General features: G+C 55.2%; 5 protein-coding genes across 5 annotated transcripts; 3 read left to right on the forward strand and 2 right to left on the reverse strand.

Moving 5' to 3' along the window:
* Nucleotides 1–507: 507 nt before the first annotated feature.
* Nucleotides 508–4,868, reverse strand: CABS01_01625 (uncharacterized protein; the record flags this gene model as incomplete). Its single annotated transcript, XM_060535005.1, has 3 exons — nt 508–1,608; nt 1,659–4,662; nt 4,807–4,868. The coding sequence occupies 3 exons, from the start codon at nt 4,866–4,868 to the stop codon at nt 508–510; spliced, it is 4,167 nt and encodes a 1,388-aa protein (XP_060398194.1).
* A 1,307-nt stretch (nt 4,869–6,175) lies between these two features.
* On the reverse strand, nt 6,176–6,319 carry CABS01_01626 (uncharacterized protein; the record flags this gene model as incomplete). The annotated part of the gene is made up of 1 exon (XM_060535006.1): nt 6,176–6,319. One exon carries the CDS (start codon nt 6,317–6,319, stop codon nt 6,176–6,178), a length of 144 nt encoding a protein of 47 aa, XP_060398195.1.
* A 1,147-nt stretch (nt 6,320–7,466) lies between these two features.
* CABS01_01627 (uncharacterized protein) lies at nt 7,467–7,970 on the forward strand (the record flags this gene model as incomplete). Its single annotated transcript, XM_060535007.1, has 1 exon — nt 7,467–7,970. The coding sequence occupies one exon, from the start codon at nt 7,467–7,469 to the stop codon at nt 7,968–7,970; it is 504 nt and encodes a 167-aa protein (XP_060398196.1).
* A 115-nt stretch (nt 7,971–8,085) lies between these two features.
* CABS01_01628 (uncharacterized protein) lies at nt 8,086–8,801 on the forward strand (the record flags this gene model as incomplete). The annotated part of the gene is made up of 2 exons (XM_060535008.1): nt 8,086–8,501; nt 8,561–8,801. 2 exons carry the CDS (start codon nt 8,086–8,088, stop codon nt 8,799–8,801), a joined length of 657 nt encoding a protein of 218 aa, XP_060398197.1.
* Nucleotides 8,802–11,095: 2,294 nt separating this feature from the next.
* Nucleotides 11,096–12,690, forward strand: CABS01_01629 (integral peroxisomal membrane peroxin; the record flags this gene model as incomplete). The annotated part of the gene is made up of 2 exons (XM_060535009.1): nt 11,096–11,313; nt 11,391–12,690. 2 exons carry the CDS (start codon nt 11,096–11,098, stop codon nt 12,688–12,690), a joined length of 1,518 nt encoding a protein of 505 aa, XP_060398198.1.
* Between the last annotated feature and the right edge of the window lie 511 nt (nt 12,691–13,201).

Consider the following 13,201-nt stretch of genomic DNA (forward strand, 5'->3'; position numbering starts at 1 on the left):
AAAATACCAGGTCGCGTACAGCCGGACCTAGCCCTGTCCGTCGCGGCCGAGAAACCGGCCACTCCTCCATTCACTACTCCACACCGGCGAGCCTTGGACTCACGTCTTCTGTGTGTGTCTTTATATATGTGTAGAACCGGAGATACGTTTTGGGGGGGGGGGGGAGAGAGAAAAAAATGCGGTTTGTTTTTATGACCACATGGCTTTCGGCCCGCAACCCCCGACTGCGCACTCGTCATGAAGAAAACTGCCCTTCCATGCCTAAATTTGACTCCTTTCCTCCCGGTTGTGACTTTTTTTCGTGCTGGGTATTGCGTCACTCCATTCAAACGTGGTCATGGCGCAGGAACATGTTCGCTGTTCGTAAGGGATGTAGCGCAGAGAGGGAATAAAAAACAACAACAATCAACTACCCAATGCCTCATAAACCACATCTAACAACCACTTCAATACTTCTATTCGTCTTCTGTATGTGCGGCGACCACAAAGTCATTGAGAGGGTGCTGCTCACAAACCCCTCCGACTCATGGCTGCAGTGGCTCCGGCGGAAGCCAAGTCTTGTTTGGCGCTGACGCTCCTAATTGCCGCGCGTGGGAGACTGCTAGTGCCAATGGTGACGCCTCCCTGGCCTGTGCTGGTTCGTTTGGCTGTAGCAACGTGAACCGTTCCACTGGTGGCTACAGATGGCCTGCGAGATGATGCCGTTGACACGGGCTTGTGAGGGCTCGCGCCGCTCACGTCTCGGGATCGAATACCGCTCTTGAGCCCGGAAGCCGGAGGTTCGGGAAGAGGTCGTGGCGCACCAACAGTGTGGCGCTTCACGGGCGACGCCTCACGTGCCGTCGGAACTCGGGGCAGAGGAGCGCTCATCTTCTTGCCGCTGATAAACTCATGGTGGATGGCTTCCTCAGGCTTGAGACGCCTGTCAGGGTCCCATCTCAGACATCTCGCAAGGAAGTCCAGGAATGCCTCGTCATCGCACTTAAGGACCTGTTGCAGTGTCTTTGAACTAGGGCGGCGCCTCCGGCCCTTGGAGGACACGGTCAGGCGCGGCTTGCCCATGGAGTCGAAGAAGAGCTTCTTGCGGGTGCTCTTCTCGATAAGATGCTTCTCTGGTGGACCAAAGACCTCCATGATGCAGGCAAGTTGCTCCTGCTCATTCTCTCCAGGGAAGATTGGGACTCCCGTATAGAGCTCGGCGAGGATACATCCGAGACTCCACATGTCGATGGGCATACCATACGTCATGCCTAGGATGACCTCAGGTGATCGGTAGAATCGAGACTGAATATAGGTGTACACCTTTTCATTCTCGAAACAACTAGAGCCAAAGTCGATGACCTTGATCTCCGAGTGCAGCGGGTGCCGAAGCAGAATGTTTTCGGGCTTGAGATCGCAGTGGATGACCTTGTGCTGCTTCAGCAGATTCAAGGAGCTCAACATCTGTTTCGTCATTCGCCTAATGAGCTTGAGTGAGAATCCGCGGAAAGCGTTTGCTTTGATGAATTCGTAGAGATTCATGTCCAGAAGTTCGGTGGAAATGCATAGATGTCCCCGGAAGTAAAAGCTGTGAGTAAAGTTGACCATGCTGTGGCGGTTTTTGGGGTCCTGTAATCAAAGTTAGCCAAAGCGCTGCATACAGGTCCGGAATCACCTACCCATTCGCGAAGCTTCTGCAGAATGTTGACTTCTACAAGAGCCTGCTGATGGAACCTCTTCTTATTGCGAATAATCTTCACAGCTACGAGCACACCCGTCTTGTGGTCAATGCACCGCACAACTTGACCGAAACTTCCCTTGCCGAGCACGTCGATAATTTCGTACCGGTACGAAAGATGGTCTCCCGGTACAATAGTGTAGTCTCCACGTTCGTCGTCGTAACCAAAGTTGGGGGCATCAGATTGAAGATCGCCCACAACCTTGCGAGCGTTCTGCGTGCCGCAAAAGTAGACATCGTTATAATCGACGATTTCACCACGCTCATAAATGTTGAGCATGGCGATCCGAATGGCTTCCTGGGCACCCACTCGTTCCTTTGGCGTCGCACGTTTCCGTAATGCGTCGAGGGTCCTAGCCGCGATCTCCGTCTCTTTCCTTCTCGAGCCCATTTTCTTCATCTCTTCCTCAGCAACTAGGTCGTCCTTGTCGAGCTCAGCAGTCCATGGGTCATGGTGACGCATAGTCGTTGCTGATGCCTTTGGGCGCAGAATCTTCTGCATGACGGAAGGGTTGTGCGGGTCGTTGATAGTCTTGGGGACGGAGGCCGAGGTCCAGTTCTCACTCTTAGTTCTATCATGGCCCAGGCTCGCTGCTGAGCTCTTTCTCCTCCTTGATTCAAGGTACGAGTTGTTCGCCTTGACCGACGGGCTTGGGCTGTTCTTGGCTGAGCTGAGATTCCCGACCGTTGCAGAAATAGGCAACCGCGGCGGTGGCATCTGCTCCTTACTAATGCTGCGTTCAACAGTCTTTTCCGATGTGCTCGCTTTCGAATCCGTCTTGGAGGTATTACGTTTCCACGACAAGCTCAACTTCCTACGTAAAGAGCTCATTGAGGACGGAGTAGGTGGTTCTTCCGGATCCGAGATTGGCGGCGTGGGAGACTTTGCTTTCACAGGCCGTTGGGCACGGGGGCCAGAAGGTTTCTGCAGTGGCTTTACTTCGAGAGGTTCCGTGATATTCCCAAGGTCGCCTGTCTGTGACCTCTTCAGGAAAGCAGGATCCGCGCCGGGCTTGGGCACGGAGGAGGACAAGAATGGAGACACGCTGGGCTTTCTGGTCGCTTTATAAGGTACCGGTATCGGGACCCCTGCGAAAGACTCAGACGAGCTTGTGCCGTCAGCACCTGATGCACTATCAATTCGGGAGTGGTGCACAGTGCTGCTGCTTCGCAAATTAGGGAAATCAGACTTGTCGTCCTGTCTGTTTCTTGAGAAGAAGGAACTTTTCGACGCGGTCATGGGGGTAGTCGGTGTCTTTGCGATGATGCGTGAGGGAGGGGGGCTCAGGTTTCGGTCGGGGCCATTTTGGCCCAAAGCTGCAATCTTCGCGGTCGTCGATGGGTTCAGCGGGCCGACAGTAATCGGGGGCAGCCGCACGGGTGGAGGGTTCTTCCTCGATGGGGGAGCGTTCCCCTTCTTTTCGGCATCCAAGGGGGCCGCATTCGTCGACTTCCGGGTACTAGCCTTTCGGGCGACCTTAACAGCGGGTTCGGGGAGGGATGGTATGGAGAAGCTGCCAGTTGAATTGCTGTTGATGCTGCTAGCATCCGCTGCGAGGTTGGCTTTGCGCTTATCCAAAAACGATGCCTCCGTGGCTGACTGCTGTGGTGATTCGTACGCTTTCGGAATAGCAGGCACAGGTGGGACGTCCTCCTCGTCATCGGCGGAATGGGGGTTATGATTATGCGGGTTCGACGACTTTGGCGCCGGTAGCCGCGATGTAGTACCTCCTGCGACAGGCGCTCGAGGTTGAATTGAGCCTGTTGATGTTCTCACCGTATTGAAACTGTTGGTTGAGGTGATGGAAAGGCCGGAGCTGTACGATTTTCTGTTGATATCCGGGGTCGTCCGGGAGGACGATGGCGTGGCAGATGTCTTCCGGGGTATCATTGATGGCGACCGAGAGTGCTCTCGATGCTCGAGCGGCGGTGGTGGCGGCGCGTTGGCCGCCTGGTTGAGACTCGGAGTTTGGTGCATGGACATGCGCTTCAATCTTCGCGTGTCCGTAGGACTGATGGTCCTGGCACCAAGTCCGCTTGCGTGTGACGCATGCTGCCCCCCAGGCATCATAGACTGCCTTTTTGATTGGGCCGAACCGTTATTAGTTCCTTTGCTGCTGCCGCCTCGAGGGGATCTCGGAGAAATCGTTGAAAGGCGGGTGGTGTCTGGTGTTGATAAGTTGGCAGTATTTGATCGGGGAAGTGGCTGGTGCATCGATTTGGCCTTTGTCGCTCTACTGTTGGCAAGATTCCGTGGAGTCTCAAAGCCCATGCCGGCACCGGCATCCATCGAGGTCCGAGAGAAATCCGTTCCACTGCCAACGGTGCCCATCAGGCTCGGTCTTCGACGTTGAGCAGTGTTACTGCCAAAGTCCGTTTCGATGACGCCCGAGCCGATTGATTTCCTGGGTGGCTTCGCAATGTTGGTGTTTGATACCGGAGGGTAGTGGCTTTGCCGTCGAGACCTCGCTGCGGCCGTTGACGCGTCTGCGGCGGACGAGGGCCCAGAAGCGATAGATGAGATGCTTGGTTGTCTGCTGGACGTGCTAGGTCTTCTCAAGATTGAACCAGATCTTCCAGGGCGAGTAACGGGAGGTGGGATTCCACCACGCGCAGACGCGCCATTCTGGGAGATGTTTGAGACCCCGCCCATCTTGTCGGCCATGCTCTCAGAGTCGAGAATACCACCTTGGCCGGTCGGGTTCGGAAATTGAGTCAATTTGAAGTCGTGTGAGGCCGACTCGAGACTGCTCTGGAGGTCGTCGAAGCTGACCGAGGGCAGAAAATCGTAGGAAGGTGTCGAGTCTGCTACTTCGTTCACGGCGCCATTCCGTCCAAAAGAAAAAAGAGGGTGGCTGTTGGCTGAAGATGCACTGAGCATTGGACCGCCGGCGAATGAGCCCTTTGAGGGTGAGTTGGTTTGCGAGTCTGGGATTCCCCTATTACTGCAGCAATCATCGGGTCAGCTCTCTGCAAGGTAGTTACCCACCCAGGGATGCATGGGTCAGGGCATAACAAAGCGGCGTGAACAGCAACGAAGAAGCGAGGGCAAAGTTGAAAGGGGGAAGTGGGAATGGGAATTAGCATACAGTCTGGTCGGGGACTGGTTCGCCGGTCGTGGGCCAGCAGGTATTCTATGCTCCCTTATCATGTGTACGCGGTGCAACGGCCAGCGCGCAGATCATGCGAGCGTTGGACGTGATATGACGAGAAGGCGAGGGCGGCAGAATGTTTCGAGGGGGAGAATGTCGAAGCAAGTCGGGCTTGTCGACACAACGGCGCTGAAGGTCGGGTTCGCGATGCGATGCGGGCGAGCTCAGTCCTGTCAGGGAGCTGAGGGCATTGAAGAAGCTACCTCATTCCGGGACAATACTGGACAGGCACAGGACGACAAAGGGCGGATGATGGAAGGGTTGGCGGTGTTGGTTGGGGTGACAGAAGGGACAGGAATTTGAAGATGCGAGGATTGGCGTTGGTCGAAAGGAGGTGGGCACGGGAGGCGTAAACCACCAAACTCGGCCTACGGTAAGGTAGGAGTGAGGTTGGAGAGGGCCGGTGCAGAGATGAGAGGAGGAGGACGACGACGAGTACTGCGAATGGGCCGGACTCTCTCTTTCTGGCGGGCTGCGTGTGTCTACTGGTTGTTTTTGTTCGAGAAAGAAGGACCCGCCGCTTAAGTTGTCAGTGTGGTGGACAGTGGACTGGTGGTAGGCGGGCGAGCAGGTCACGACCAGGGTAGGTGGTGGAGCGTGCAGTGTGGATGGGGGATGGAGCCAGGAACGAGCACTAGAGAAGAGAGCACTGGAGCCTCTAGAGATTTTTGTCTTCTTTTTTTGCTCTTCCTCGTTGTTTCTTGAACCCCCCGTCAAAGTGGTACGAAGATGCGAATGAGAAGCGGTACATCAGTGTGGAGGAAAGACGGGCAGAGAAGTGGATTGTCATTTGAGATAGACGGTAGCAGAAGAGTGAGAAAGAGAGAGCAAGTAAGGTACTTCCTGGTTACCTGAGGTTAGCCCGAACGGGGGGAACTCTGGAGTAGGTACCTAGGTCTGGAGTGCGAGGTCACTCAGAGAGTCCCGTCCCTTTAGTTTATTGTTAAGGTATCAGTACCTTAGCTTATGGCGCAAAGGCACAAGATGCCCAAGGCAAGGTCAGGCACATACAAACAAACATGGAATACTATTCGTAGGTACAGAGTAGTGGCAGCAGCAGCAGCAGTAGTAATCATCGACCACCAGACACGTTCCGTCACCCAGTCCCGTCAGGTTGTCAGTTAGGTACGCAACTTCCGGCCATTCTCTGAGGGGAGGATCTGTCATGCACCTCGCGACTGACCTGAGGGGGCTTGCTAACATCTAGGTACGGCAGGCCGATGCGGCAGTAGTGCAGGAAACGGGACCAATGTTGGTAGACTAAGCGAGCACCAATGTCCAGTTGATTGAGGGGAGTCGAGAGAGTTTATCCGTGAGGTAAGGTAAGGTACCATGTGCGGTTCAGGAACATACACCACTTTGCATGCGCTACTCCGTGCAGCTGCAGCACATTTCCGCAGGACCGTTCTAGCGGCCAACCTTGGGCAAATGACGGGGGGGAAACATCCATCCGAATCGAAATGGGGGGGAGAAAAACAAAAATGCGGCGGCGGGTGGTGATGGAGTCCCTGGACCATGAATGCGAGCGAGGAAGAAAAAAAAAGGGTGGTGGTCGGTGCAGTGCCCGCCGGCCCCTCACTCACATTTTGGCAAGAGCGAAAGAAAGGGAGGTCGGGGGACCGCTGCAACAGGGATCACCTGCTGATTGCACGAATTGCGCCAGTTGCTCATTAGACGCGTGTATCGATTAGTACCTTGCCTAAGACTTCGCCATCAAGAGGTACAGATGCTTCGTATCTTGAAATTAGGCAGGAAAGAGAGCACTGCTGGAGAAGTGTCTCTCTCCTTCTGTTGATGCTATCACCACTCAAGATTTTATTCCAAGAGGCAAGAGCAAGATACTCAAGGTACTCCATAGGATCTGCCTTACTTCGCAGGTACCCATGGCAGCGGGGCAGTTCGTACCTCACACCGCATTCTCAGGGAAGGAACTCTCAAAAAACCACCAGGTCGGTGTGATCAAATGATGGAACCCGTCAAGTCTAATAGCGTGCTTTGGGCCCCCTCCTATTCCCCAATTCCCCTCTTCCTTGGGCCCCTTGGACAATTGGCCGCTAAATAACCTCGACAAAGACAAAATGAGGCAAATCTCATGAACCAAGCGGATACCTTCCTGTGTACGGACTACGGAGTGCAGATACCTCGAATCCATCGCATTTCATTCTCTGCAGTCTCCAGATCATACGGTATACCTTGCGGATGCCAATACCGAATACTCTATCGAGCAATTTAGCAACTCGGCACCATTTCCGTCCACCTACCGACCGACCCAAGTTTGTGGCTTGCCCTAAGTCTGAATACCCCGTACGGATACGCATTTCTTCCCGCTATCTCTACGAAGGTTCCAGAGAAACTCGGACCCTGGCCGTTGAAGCGCCATCTGCGGCAGCGGGTTCTCTCATTTACCCAAGATTCTGCTGTCCACCATTACGAGCAGCCAAATATCCAGACACTGATACAAATACCTACCATCCGTGCTTGCTTTGCATCTACGGAGTAGACTGAAGACAGATATACCAGTCTACTCGACCTCTCCAATAGGTACGAGGCGTCGGCTGCTAACATCATCTAGCATCCAATGTCGACGCCTCGCACGTATGGATAGCTTGGCTAGCATGGCTAGGTTGACATCAACTCTATTCGTGCTCTTTCCGTACAACCGAACAAGCACGACTCGCCCAGGTCCCATCGACCCAGATCAAGTTTCGGGTTGTTGCAGCCATCGCACGCGTGTAAGCTTCGCGGGCGTCGTCCCTCAGTCAGCGACTTTCGCGTTGCTGCATCCCATCTTCTCGTCGCTCTCTGTCTTTACTCCGTCCGTAATTCGTTCCAAACTTTGCCGCGACTCGTCCCAAATTGAGGGGCATCCAACCGTCGAAAAGAGCTTCCCGCGTTTGTCAAGCTCGCTGCTATTTCGACGCGTCTCTCGTTCCCGTTTGGGGCTAATTGGGACACTGCCGCGCCCGCCATCACGGTCCAGCAGCAGTTCGGAGCTGCAAAGATGCGTCCCTGCGTCACCGCGGGCCGTTTGTTGTCCTCGTCGCCGCATCAACCAGGAGGAAGACCCTGGGGGGAAAAGTGACATGGGGGGTGACGGGTGAGGGTCAAGTGCCTCAACGCCCAAAAGCAAGATGCCCATCTGTCCAGTGGAATTTGGGGGTTCTGTGGCAAAACGGCCTGCTAGCAAGGATTCCGAATGCTTGGGGGTCCCGCCATATGCAATCTGCAACCTGCAATCCTCCTCTCCGCCGCCCGTCCTTGGAGGAACACCGGTCGGTATTCAACCACAGCCAACCAAGCCGTTTCCCGACCAGGCGCCCGTCACGTAATTTGTCCGTTGTGGTCCTGTGCCGAGGATCGCAGGAAGTTCATCCCTCGTCTCCTAGGACGACCATCGACGAGCCCAATGCCAACGTCGACGGGAGTCAGCAGGGCTTCTCGCAATTATCAAATGCCTTCCTACCTGGATATCTTTCGGTATGGAGTAGCCAACGTGGACTCATAGCATTGGGCGGGTCACTGTCACTGGCTGACAATGGCAAACCCCAGCTTGTAAGAATTGGCTCTGCATTCGGCCCCGAGCGGTGGCTTGTCTTACGGGATGGATTGATGATTTGCTTTTGCAACCAACGGTACCAATACCTGCCACTTGTCATTCGCAACAATTGGCCGACCTAACAGTCCAATGGAGGACGCTGGCAACCCATACATTCGCCGTGCGTCTGTGGACCTTGAACGCAAAGTTCGAAAATTGCTTCATGCAACTTCAGTCGGTCGGGCTCTTCGTAGACTCTTTTCGCTTGCAGATCAAAGCTGTCAGAGCAACTTCGGTTGCGGCCGACTATTGGGTACCAGAGGAATTTCAGGACAATCATATGAAGGGACATGATACGGAGTACATCAACACAAAACCGCATCGCCTTGGTTCCTGATGCAGACCATCATTTCGTGGGATATTGTTTTGCCCAGGCCAACGACCAATCACCGAACATGATCTCCGGGCCTCTGCGTTTGTTTTCTTAATAAGGTGCTGCTATAGTCCTTAACCACACCGCCTGCCTCATCGTCTCGCAGAACAGGGGCCCAGCAGATCTCTGTTTCGAACTCCCTCCGTCTGTAATGCGAGCCATCAAATTTGGGATCTACAGGGCACTGACATTCACAAACCAATTCGTCTTTGGTGATTCCGTCAGCAACAAGTCATCTCATGTGGACTTTGAGAGGTTTGGTGACTAGAGCGAGCAGAACCAATCGGCGATCCAAACCCAACTCATAAGTGAATCGCCTCACCTGAGCTATAGAATAAGGTTCGATCGAGTCGGCCAACCGTCGACGGAGCATTATCAAGCCTCGAAGCAGCCCGCTAGGCCGATGTCCATTATCGAAGCCTGAAAGTGGCTTTTCAAGACTACAGTTGAAGCTCTCGGGAAGAACCCCTGAGTCTTGACAAGCTCTCCAGCTCTTATTACGACTCACTACCCGATCATTGATCTACCCTAGGTGCTGCCTCTAAGTCAAAGGAAACACTAACCCTCTGGCTCCATTTCAGCCCCGAGCCCGGGCTGCGTCGAGTCCCCAGCTTCTGCGCCCAACGCCCGACAGTTAAGGATCAATCATCCCGCCCCTCGTGTACACAGATAGCGTGTACAGAAGTACGGTTATTACGGGCAGACGAGCAGAGTACGGTACGCTGGTCACCGCGCCGCCGATAGTCTTAGAGCTCAAGCTTGCCACAGGGCAGGTCAACCTTGCCCTGGATAACTTGGACTGGCATGCGATGGCAGAAACAAGACAGGGTCCGAGCTGATCAAGGGATGCATGCCTCCTTTTCTCTCTGGTGTACACTCTGGCATCTGGGTTGCCAATTGCCTTCTCTGCCCCATTCCGTCCGTCCCGTTTTCCGTTCTTCGGGCTTCCGAGCGGCGTCCACAACTCAACCTTTCTTCCTCTCCTTTGTTACAGCTGCAAATACACTCATGGGCTGATGATTCTAGAAGCACTGACCAACGCAGACGGCCAAAGTCATGGTCTAATCCCCCATATTCCCGTTTCATGGAGGCTCCTTCTTGGCCGGCAATCCATCGCCTTCAGTCCCAAGTTACTGATTCAAATATTTCATCCAACGTCAGGGGATCTTATTGAGTTGACCAAATGTTAGATCAGTTGACACTGAGAACAGCCAAAGTTTCGCACGAGGAGGCTTGCACCACTGGCAACCTCTATCGACGGGAGAGTTACTTCCTGGCTTCAAGAGCTGAAACAGCCGGCCAGAATAACTCGAACTTAGACTCATCCATCGCCATCGTGTGCCTAGGTACTCTGTGACTATTTGCTTTCTGTTGTGTAGACAGACGGCACGGAGACAAATGTCTCTCTATGAATGGGCCGATCCAACATTCCACTTTCCTCAGACAACTTCCTCACCGTCTATCCAGATCTCGTGGATATTCCGACTTCTTATTGATCAGCCATAGCTAACCAATATCCGTCTCTGTGGCTCTTGGGTCTCCCCTTTCCATGGGCAATCAGCCAGACGGGTTTGGAGGAACGGGTGCGGGAGGCGTGGCCGTACAGGCAGAGACGCACACCAACAACTAAGCTCGTTGCCGCTGGATCGTAGACAATGTGGTCAAGCTCCAGTGGGTTTACTGTTCCTGCAAGACGAGGCCATTTCCAATGTGCGTTCTGATACGGGTAAGTGGTAGGGAAGGGATGGGGGCCATGGATGACATTTGCTGTGTGGCAGAAGCTTACTGGAGCATGTGATGGCTGCCACGGGCTCTGTGGATTGCGGTCTGCGGCCTGCTGGCATCGGACCCAGTTCCCCATGCTGCGGCCCAAATCACATGCAGTGGAGGCTTGCAGCTTGAGGGGAGCTTCCGCCGGTCCAGCCGGGCAGCTCCAATGACATTCCCCATGCACCGATCCACATCGTAACCTCAACGTCTCACACAGCTTCACAGCTTCCGGACATTTTGGACAAACTTAGCTCAAGCGCATCTGAGCTATCTACGCAGAAGACAAACACAGATCGCGTTACCACCCGTCTCATCATCCCCTTGCTTTTGCAGCGAACTGCACGCGCACCCACACTGCCAGGCGGCTGTCCGCCAAACGATGACGTGACCTCCCTTCAACGACCATCAACCCACCATCAAACGAAACAACCGCCGGCGCATCCTCTGCTACAACTACCACCACACACCCTGCGCAGAAGGTACGAACCATGGACGAGTATACGGCCGACCTCTTCATATCTCGCGACGATGCCTCGGATCATCAGCCCCATGCGCAGCCACCTCCGACTGTAGTGATTGACGAGTGGCCTCACGATTCCGACGTCAGCGAGGGCACCCCGTCCAAGAAGTCTCCCTCCGGCCTGCGCTCGCGCATCGCGAATAACCTCAGCAAGAAGACGAGCATTCAAGATCGTCTAGTCGAGAGGTGAAGCCTACTTTCTCATAGCCACAACTCTATCTTCTTGAGAAAGAAACTGACGCTAACTGAACCGCTTCACCCAGGCTCCTCCAACAGGTCATCCCCGAGAGCTCTGATGGCCTCACAAGCGGCGGCGACGATCCCCTCGCCCCGGGCTTCTCCCCGGACAAGACGAGCACCTTTTCCGAGCGGCCCAACTTCAACATCACCACAATGTCCAACAATTTCCGTCGCTTCAACGCCCGTATCGGCGTCGTCTTCAAGTTCCAGGCCCGCGTCGTCCGCCTCCTCAGCTGGCGCCGCCCAACACACACCCTATCCCTCCTCGCCGTCTACACATTTGTCTGTCTGGACCCGTACCTCTTAACCGTCGTGCCCCTCGCCGGCTTCCTCCTCGCCGTCTTCATCCCTTCCTTCCTCGCCCGCCACCCGGCTCCGCCCTCCGGCACCCTATCCTCGGAGCAATCAGTCGGCTACTCCCCAAAAGGTCCGCCCCTCGCCCCCGCCCGGACTGTGAAGCCCGTCAAGGAGCTTAGCAAGGACTTCTTCCGCAACATGCGCGACCTTCAAAACTCAATGGACGACTTCTGCGTCGCCCACGACGGCGTTGTCGCCACCGTCCTCCCCATCACAAACTTCTCCAACGAGGCCCTCTCTTCGGCCCTCTTCCTCGCCCTCACCCTCACCACGGTCCTCATGACCACCTTCGCCTCCCTCCTCCCCTGGCGCCTCATCGCCCTCCTCGCAGGCTGGGCCGCCATCCTCTCGGGCCACCCGGCCATCGCCCCTCTGCTGACGCACACCCACGACACCCACGTCGCGCCCCACGAGGCCCAAGCCCGCTCCAGCGTCGACGCCTGGATCGCGGGCGACATCATCCTCGACTCGGCGCCCGAGACGCGCGAGGTCGAGATTTTCGAGCTCCAGCGCGCGTCCCACGATGAGTGGGAGCCCTGGCTCTTCTCACCCTCCCCCTACGACCCGCTCTCCCAGCCCCGCATCGCCGGCGATCGGCCCCGTGGCACGCGCTTCTTCGAGGACGTGTTACCGCCCGACGGGTGGGTTTGGTCCGAGAAGAAGTGGGCGCTGGACCTGTGGAGCAGGGAGTGGGTGGAGGAGCGCATCATTACGGGCGTCGAGGTCGAGACGGAGGGGGAGAGGTGGGTTTATGACATGTTTGATGAGAATAGTGCTGCTGGCGGCGGCTTCGGGGGCCCGGTGGACTCGTCGCCGACAACGATGGGGAAGGGGAAGGCGAGAGTTCCTAGCGCGCCGCTTTCGGGATGGGAGGAAGGGGAGGACGGGACGGGGAAGAGGGGGGAGTGGAGGCGGCGGAGGTGGGTTAGGCTCGTCAAGAGGCGGGCTACGATGAGTACTGCTTGAGGGGGTTAGATGAACGGATTGTATAGTATGGTGATGATAATGACGTGATATTCAATGGGCAGTCGCTTCCAACGTGACCCTCCGATGTAAATGTGGACATGAGGTCCTCTCTAGATTTGAGACTGTACACTAGATCAGATGTGTCCCGCTCGTAGCTCGAGTGTTCTTGATGGAGTACCGGTTAACCCATCACAGCAGTTGTCGAGACGTTTTTTTGCAGTTCCGAAGTCGTTATCATAGTGAAGTCACTCTACGAGTGTCTCTCGCCGTCCCGGGTCATCGCCTGCAACCGACATGTTCATGTGTGGATAGTTGTTGAATCTTCTCTCCCGTCGGTTGCTTCTCTCCCATCTGCCGTCTCTCAGACCGAGTCTAAATGCAGCCCTATCCGGCATGCCAGCCGGTTTAAGAAAAAAAGGGTGTCACCAAACCCCAACCAACACCATAAGAAAAGCTAGAAGAAACGTCCCCGTCGTTCCATCTTTCGGATTAGGTATTTCCATCCGTCCAA

This window comes from Colletotrichum abscissum (genome assembly GCF_030869225.1).
Source record: "Colletotrichum abscissum strain IMI 504890 chromosome Unknown Scaffold_3.1, whole genome shotgun sequence".
NCBI lineage: Eukaryota > Fungi > Ascomycota > Sordariomycetes > Glomerellales > Glomerellaceae > Colletotrichum > Colletotrichum abscissum.